This window comes from Drosophila mojavensis, unplaced genomic scaffold, assembly GCF_018153725.1.
Source record: "Drosophila mojavensis isolate 15081-1352.22 unplaced genomic scaffold, ASM1815372v1 contig_81, whole genome shotgun sequence".
Taxonomy (NCBI): domain Eukaryota; kingdom Metazoa; phylum Arthropoda; class Insecta; order Diptera; family Drosophilidae; genus Drosophila; species Drosophila mojavensis.
Genome location: NW_025318907.1, coordinates 4,978,015 through 4,986,749, shown reverse-complemented (window position 1 = coordinate 4,986,749; position 8,735 = coordinate 4,978,015). Strand labels below are relative to the sequence as shown.

General features: G+C 39.3%; 1 protein-coding gene across 1 annotated transcript; it reads left to right on the top strand.

Annotated features, from left to right (window-relative positions):
* Positions 1-2,606: 2,606 nt before the first annotated feature.
* LOC6580757 lies at positions 2,607-3,764 on the top strand. The gene has a single exon (XM_002006524.4). The coding sequence runs from the start codon at positions 2,756-2,758 to the stop codon at positions 3,701-3,703; it is 948 nt and encodes a 315-aa protein (XP_002006560.1). The 5' UTR covers positions 2,607-2,755; the 3' UTR covers positions 3,704-3,764.
* Positions 3,765-8,735: the final 4,971 nt, after the last annotated feature.

Below are 8,735 nucleotides of genomic sequence, written 5' to 3'. Positions count from 1 at the left end.
CTAGCTGGGCTCGCTTACGATTCGTACGGTTTTGCTTGGTTTTTGTTTTGTTTCGGGGCGGGTTCTTTCATTAAACGCGGCGCATGCAAACAATGAACCGTGTTGACAGGTTTCGTTTTTCCAACTCTCGTTTGATTGATTTAACCTGAATCGCCTGACAGGTACGAGAGCATTTTGGCATGCCCATGTCACGAGATACAATATTCGAGATACGAGCTACGAGCTACGAGATACTCATGCTCATACTCAGCTTTAGATATGGAAATCCACAGATACTTATGCTAAGCGCGACCTGGGAGGGAGGTCCGTTGAATGCCGGCATACATGTCAACTTCCATATTTGAAACTTAAAACTCGATCAGAGCGAAGAAAAAAAAAAAAAAAAAAAAACAAAAAACAACTGAAAAACAAAGTGCGACAATCAAACTGAAGCTGTCTCGTCCGTTTCGGAGTTATGCAGAACCAGAGTAGAAGAGACCCAAATACATATTCATAAATACTTCGAGTCGTTCGCATTTTCTGCTCTATATCGTATAGCAATAATTACAAAGGAATATTTATCGGAATTTGCACTTGCTTAGATTCCATGGAAGAAAGTTTGAGTCAGCTCTGCTCATTTATAATAATTTATACATGAGATCATGTTAGACATGCATGCTACAACTGCCAGACAAACTAGAAAGAGCTGGATAGGAATCAATTTACGGCTACATCCATTGTTGTCGCTGCTGAAAAGAATGAAATGCGTGCAGTTTTGAACAGAACAGTAGATGCGAGTAATTATGTTGGACAGCGACCGCTAGACGGCGATTGGAAAAATAGATAGATATTTCCTTTGGCTATGTGCCGAAGACAATTGACGACTGACTGTGGCCAGAGGCCCCGGACCCGACGCAACTTCAATCCACTCCACTCCACTCCACACTTAACTCTACTCGACTCAAATCATAGATGCAGCTCATGAGTGGCACAACCAATGCGAGACGAATGCATCGAGTGAGAGGGGGGAGGGAATTGATTGACAGTTGAATGATTTAATGAGCAACAAGATAAACGATGCCCGCTGCTCGATGCCCGATGCTGGCGTGCCAACCGCAGCGAAATGAATTACTTATTTTCATTCGAATTTCAATTTGAATCTCTCGCAACTGTGTATAACGCTCAAATAAGTATCTGTTAGTTGTTGCCATTGTGTTTGGCTGCCACACGGCGGTTCATAAAAGATGCTTATCGCAGCGCTGCAGCGCTCCGAAAACTTTTTCTCTTTCTTGCCCCGTCATGTGACGTCGTTGATGACGACCACGCAGTTTGTGTCAACCCAGCCAGTCAGCGAAGCTGGGAACTGATAAACTAATGTTAGCTCAACTTGTTGTTTGGAAAAAAAAATATAAGAAAAAAATGTAATATAGATTTCCATAATACAAAGCATTAGGCCAGCAATGAAATGTTAGTAGAGAAAGAGTAAGGCTTGTACATCATATTAGACGGTTTAGAAAGAGCTTGGTCAGCTTGAATGATGCCCTACTCGAAAGTAATTGAAGCTTTTAAGCTTACTCTGGGGAGCACTTTGACTTCGAGTTAGACTTGGCTTAATAATGCACAAATTGATGTCCCTTTATTACAGTCTGAACTTGGCATCAAAACCTTTAAAAGTTAATTTAAATTCTAAGTAAATCGTTCAGTTTGCTCCTGGGAGTACTTAGACGTCGAAATCGACTTAAGGTTAATAATAAACTCTTTGAGATCTTTCATGGAAGATACTTAAATTTGCATGAAATACCAAAAAGAGTTTATATTAATTTAAGATTCATTGTATATGAGATTTACACTCAGCATACTGTTGAGTACATTTTGACTTGGACTTAGTCTTAGCTTATAGATGTATAGATTATATTTTGTATTCGATCAACATTTTTTAAAGTTCGTATTAAATAGTAAAGCTGTTAAGTTTTCGCGTGAGAGGACTGTAACTAGGACTAAGATTAAGGAGAATCATGAAGACTTTATTTATTATAAATAATATATGTTCATATATAAAATTGTATATACATATATATTAAAGAATAAGTTTTTCTTATATCTTAAGCTGGCAATATATAATATTCTCCTCTTGGGTCTTGCTCGGCTCACATGCCTTAACGAACCTACGAACATTTCTCTTTGTGTGTGTCGCTTCGCTTCGCTCAAGCTTTCAGCAGCTTCTCTTTAATTTTCCATTAAATTTCTTACACATAATTAAATTTGCCGCGCCATTTAAATACACATCTCCAAAGCGCAACAATTGCATTTAAAGCTTTTCATTTCTTCCACTTATCATTTCTATGCTCATTTTAATGTCGTTTGCGTGTGTGATCGCAGTCCGGAAAAGAGTCAGCCCGTAGCACTTGTTGGCCCACGCAGCGCTCACATACTCAGATACTCAGCCACTCACGCAGTCGACCCAAGTCGAATATAATTTATGTATCGCCCAAATACTGTTTACGATCTTAACATAAGACATTCACTTGCCAGCAGCGGGAATCTTTATTCTGTATCTCTCGCTCTATGTCTCTTTCACACACACACACACTCTCTCTCTCCCTCTCTCTCTCTTATGTTTTATAAATAAACAGTGAAAAAAAGTTGGAATTGTTTGTCAAAATTCGTTAGTTTACAGGCATATTAAAAAATAAATAAAAATTAGTTTAAAATATAAAACGAATTTTGGTTAAACAGACTGCAGAAAAATGCAAAGCACTTTACACCTGAAGTCGAGATGCTAATTAATTTTCTTCTTAACAATGGTGTACAGCGAACATTCAGCCTGAGCCACTGCATCGGCTGCCTATCACATCGGGCCAATCCCAGGAGCATACGGACAACGCAGTCAGCTTTGAACAGCCGCCAGGTGCACGGCAGCAGATGGAAACGCCAAAATGCCGTCAACGAGCAGCGACGCAAGATTATACCGAAGCTGGTGTATTTGCACAATCCATGGAAGTATCTGATTACCAAGTTCAACATGTGGAAGCTGAAGTGGCTCTGGGACTATGGCTTCAATGAGAGCGAGTTCGTGGAGGGCTCCAAGCAGGCGGCCATTGTGATGACGGACATCATACGGCAGCAAAGTGCTGAGAAGATTAGTGAATTTACAACGCCCGTGGGCTTCCAGCAGATCACTCGAGACATGCTACTATCTCGCAACGATTCGCGACTGCAGCTGGTGCGCTTCGAGCACGAGCACCTGCGTCGGGCCATACCCATGAAGGTGGCCACGCGCCAGAACTATGGGCGAAAGTATGCGTTTATCGATATGCTGTTTGTCGGTCTACGGAATACGAAGGATTTCGACTCGCCCACCGAGCTGGTGGAAATCAACGATATTCTGCGGCGCATGGATAACGAGCTGAAGACGCCGTCAGATGTTGTCTCGGTGCCACATCGAATTGTTTTTGCTGAGATTTTTATACGCTTTCGTCGTGACTACACAGCCGAGTGGAGGCGCAAGGAGGAGGCCTCCAGGAACCCGATTGACACCTCCTCCAGCAACGACGACGGCAATCACCATGCCCAGCAGCCAGCGTCGCCAACGTCCCAGAACATGATGATAGGACGCGTGCTGTCGCGCCTTAACGATCCTGGCTGGTCGGTGTCGTTCTACAAGATTCTCACCTTCGATGTGCTGAACTTCGATCCACAGCCAAATCGGCGCTCAAATGCTTAACTCCTTCTGCTTGCATTTCATTTCGATTTCTGAATAAAATTTTGCGTATTTATTAATTTTACAGATCAAGCCACGCAATAATTGTAACGATCTGCTCTTTGCTCTCATCTGCATGCGGGCAGCTTACATATTTATTGCCTTGAATTGCGATCACACCTTAAGTTGTCAAGATACACGATCTTCGATTTGGGCCGCACTATTTGTATAAAGTGATGTAATGAGCCCCATTACACGATTCGAGTGTGTTAGCTGTTACCATTATGGCCATTGCTGTTCGGCTCTAATTGATTGCCAAGCCCAAGCTTGGCCTTGCCCTGTCCCAATCAATTTTCGATCTGTTGGCCCTAAACAGTTTACCAAACAAGCCAACGAGACAAACATAAACATGTCATTACATATTTATCTTCGTGTCTTACACACTTTTGCATAATTTGTACACATTTTTCACATTATGAACGCTGCTGCAGATCACATGTTACCCAGAAAGGGCCAAGCAATCAACAAAAATGCTAATCAGAAACTAGTTAGAACATTGCAGTCAAACTTAAGCCAAATCACAAACTTTCCAATTTTCTAAGCCCCTATAGCCGATAGAGATAATTTATTGATCTATTTGTGGTGTAGTGATCCGACTGCAAAGTTGTTTGATTCAAGACTCGAAAGTCAACAGACGCTGATTAAATATTCCAATAAATATTTTCTTTCGAGATACTTCTGATTGAAATATTAATATCTTATATGTGTATTATATATATCAATATATTATTAATATATTATATTCGACAATACAATGAGAAATATCAAATTATTTCGCTGAGCGAAAGATCGTTACCCAACTTCTGTTCTTAGCTCAAGTTTAGGTCTTATTTCTGAGTAAGATAAAATTAGATCAAAATCTTTGTTAATTTATTTGAGCTTAACTAAGTATGTATCCTAACATCATTAGCGTTCAAATAATATTAATTTAAGTATACATTAGCATATATTTATATATGGTAGCTACGATTTTTTTTTAAATAGGAGTTACTTGCATACCGTTATAAATATAGTAGTGACTCGTGCTGTTCATGCTTTAGTGATCTCTATATTTTAAAAGCAATTTGAAAGGAATATTTAAATTGACATACATATTTATTCACTGATTGACTTGACTAACTTTGGAATATTTATATTTGGATCCATTGAAGAGATCAATAAAAGTTTGCTTTCCGTTTATGATTCCAAACACATAGTATTTCCTGAATTGTCGCCCACCAGCAGCAGTATATACATATATGTAAATGGAAAAAATAAGATTGATCTAATTTTATAAATCAAGCTTGCCTATTATTATTACGTGCTAAGAGGCTCTAGGAAAAACTTGCTCTTAATCAAACGAACAGTCCAAAAAAAAAATTCATCGACTCTATGTCCGACTCAAGGTAGCATCGTTATACCCGGAAGACGCTATAGCCTTATAAGTCGGAGTCGTTATAACCGGATTCTATATAATATAACACCATAATGCTTAATACTTTTAAGCTGTTGCATGATAAACTCATGCAAAAAAGTTCGTATTTAAAATCAAATAAAATAAATTGATTCTATCCCGATCGTACTTAAGTATAGCCCAGCTAAATCTAATCAGGCTCGAAATGTTTACATTATCGAAAAGTAAAAAGTTTGAACCGACTTTGACTTTGATGTTGTCTTCTTTATGTTAAGCTATTTGCTCAAGTTAAATAAAGACAAACCTAAATCCCGGCAGCTAATGGCAAAACAGCATAAGACGAGAATGGAATGGAAAAAAAATAACAACACGTCAAAAGGGAGAAATAATTTAAATAAGAAAACACAACCAGCTGTTGCAGTTCAGAGCCTGGCTGAGAATGAAAATGTGCCAGACACAAACACACTCACACACACACACACATACACACACACGCACACAGGCACACGTAAATCCGTACACAATAACACACAGTTACAGTTACAAGCAAAAAGGATAATCTCATTATAATGAAACGCAAGTTATGCACGCGCAGCCGACAGCCGCTAGATGGCGCCAGCGAGGCGTCAGTCAAGTGTCGCCCGCCCAGCTTAGAGTGAAGCAAATGAAGGAGTAGACGAACACTGGCATAGGCAAAGACGCAGCTGCTGCTGCTCCTCCTCTTCCTCCTCCTGCTGCTGCTGATGCTGATGCTGCCGGCCACCAGCTCGGGGACTATGAGGAATGGCAGCCAAGATCCGTTCTCGGAGCTGACACAAGCGAAACACGCCGGCCATAAAAAACTAACAGAATTATAATAATTTATGTATATATTTCTTTTTTGCCCCGGCCTGACCATTCAATCTGTGGCATGCAGTTGCCTTGTCTATTCCATCTACATAGATAGAGCACAGTGGTTCCAATGATAGTGCTGAACTGGGATATTTATTGCCTTTTTATGATTTTGACAAATTATAATTTAAGCGAAAAAACTAAAGTATATATGATGAAATGTGAGGAAAAAAATATTCATTTCATTAATATTTAAAAATATATTAATATTAAAACACATATCATTTAAATAAATTTCTTAACTTAATTCAAGTTAAGAAACAACAAAATTATGGATTGTTTCCAATCCCATTAAATTCCTCAAACCTCTTGTTAAAGCAACATTCATAAGGAGCCGATATGAAAGCTATAATCTGCAAGCCTTAAATAAATATTTGCAGTCCGAATCAATATCTCATATTTTTTTTAAATTTTGAACCAATGTGCGACCCCGTAGCCTAAGTCCCCGTCTTAGGCATAAGCTGGGCGGGGCTGCGCTGTGATGCGCTGGGCGGCTGACCATGCCCACGTTATAAATAAAACAACCGGCTTAATTTCAAACTCATTTGCAAATATTTACACACAAATCGAGAAACCCTTTTGCAAGCGGATGCGCATCCCAAATCCAATGCGTAACAGGTGCGCGACCCCGACATAAAGGCGGGTTCAAAAGTTTTCATTTTTCTTTAAGCTTTTTTCAGTTATTTTATTTTTCCATTTCTTTTCTGTTGTTCTTGTTTTTGCCTTTTGCAGATTAATTACAGGCCTTGCGTAATGAGCGGATTTCCGGCGCGTTCCGTTCGTTTAGGCCCTGTGACTGACGACAGTAGCAGGTCGTATATCTTGCGTTTAATAAAATTGAATGAAATTTATGAATTATTTGCGCGGCGCGCATAGAAATGCGGCCCACCCAACCGCCGGCCGAGGCCGGAAAAGGTGAAACGCGCCTTGCACTTCTTTCTGTCTGGAATCTCAGCGATGTCTTCGTCGTCCGCCAATCGTTGATCTTCATTAGCTGGCGCCGTCGACGTCTTCATAGACATTGTTGCTGTTCGCAGCGAGACTAAAGCTGGAAATTTATGGCAACGCATTTGCAGCGCGCGTTTACGGACATAATGCCATGGCCAACAACAACAACAACAATGGCAGCACCAACAGCTACAACAAAAACGGCTAATAAAGCGTCTGCGTTGTTGTTGTCATGGCTGTCCTTTATTAGTTCATTGCTTTGGTGCTCCGCTGCCTCTATGGTGCCTCCCTGTGCTCGTATCCATTTACACTTGGATATTTATCGCTGCCGCCGCCGACCTCCTGCGCCGTTTCAAATGGAGTTGTCCCATAATTTTTAGCTCTGCCCGCGCTAAATACGCCATTTAACACAACATTTAAAATGCATATCGATCGTATATCAAAAGCTCGTTTCATTTTCATTGCATAATCACAGTCGAGCACCACTTGCCTGTGAGTGTATTTGAGTGTGGGTGTTAACGTTACACGGATATGTATGTGTTAAATAAATCATGGGAACCTGACGGCATCCAATGGCGGCGGCATGTGGAAATGCAAGCAATGTGCCTGCTTTCCACAGAACTCGGAGTGAAGATGTTAAGCAGGTGAAATATGTATGAAAATATGTATGTTTAAAGTAATAGTGTTATAATACTGGGAAAGTTATTGGAGTTCTATTAGGGATCCGAAGTGAAGTGAAAATAAATATGTAAGTGAAGTAGGAATGAATTTTTATGCAAATTGAGCTGATTCACTTGAGAGAAAGACAATACAAATTAGTGAGAATGTGGCTGTTGATATAAATATAAAAAATCTCTTTGATTTTTCTATTGGAGATTTTTGCATAGGGATAATGCTATGAATATGTAAGTTAGTCAGCTCACAAATATTATTTTTATTGTTTACATTATGGCCATTACAATATTCCAGCACAAAACCTACTAAACAACTGTAGTAATAGCCGACGGTGTTTGTAAAAAAAAACTTTCCCGTACCGGACTTGCCAAGTAGAGACTGAAATATTGTAAATATATAAATAATTGGATTAAACTTACTTGAACTCAAACTATCCAGCTATCTAAAACTAATGCCTAAAATTTGCCAATTGTTTATATTTTATCGGATTGCAAATAAAATATATATTTAAAAATGAAATATAAATAAAAATAGGATAAAATATACTTAGATCTAATCATATTAGCTTCATATTGCCAATTCAGCAATTAATGATATTTAAAATTTAAACTTTAAACCTTTTGGGATTGCAAATTCTTTTTCTGTGGCCCTTCACTCTACATATGAAAAATCAAACTTTCAATTTTTTACAGCTTGTATATTGGAGAATATTGATGGTCCTTTTAAACATTTAAAGTGAAGCGCTATAGCTCAGAGCCAATTGTAATATTATTTGCATGCACATTCGAAACGAATGCTGAGGCAGCTTTTAAGCTGCTTTTTGGCATTTAAAATGTTTGGCTCGGTCCACGCTGGACATCGCTCATAAAAATGTCGACAATTTCAGAGACAAGCCGGCACGATATTTATGATGGTATTGAAGAACTGGCCAACCGGCTAAATTGCCACTTGGCGCCAAAACGAGAGCTGCCGCCCAGGATATGGACAGTCTCCACAGCTGTCCGACGGCTCTGGCTCTGGCGCTGTCAGCATTAAGAGTATCTGCATAAATTTTGTTTCAAGCAAGAAATAAAGAAAATACGAAAATAA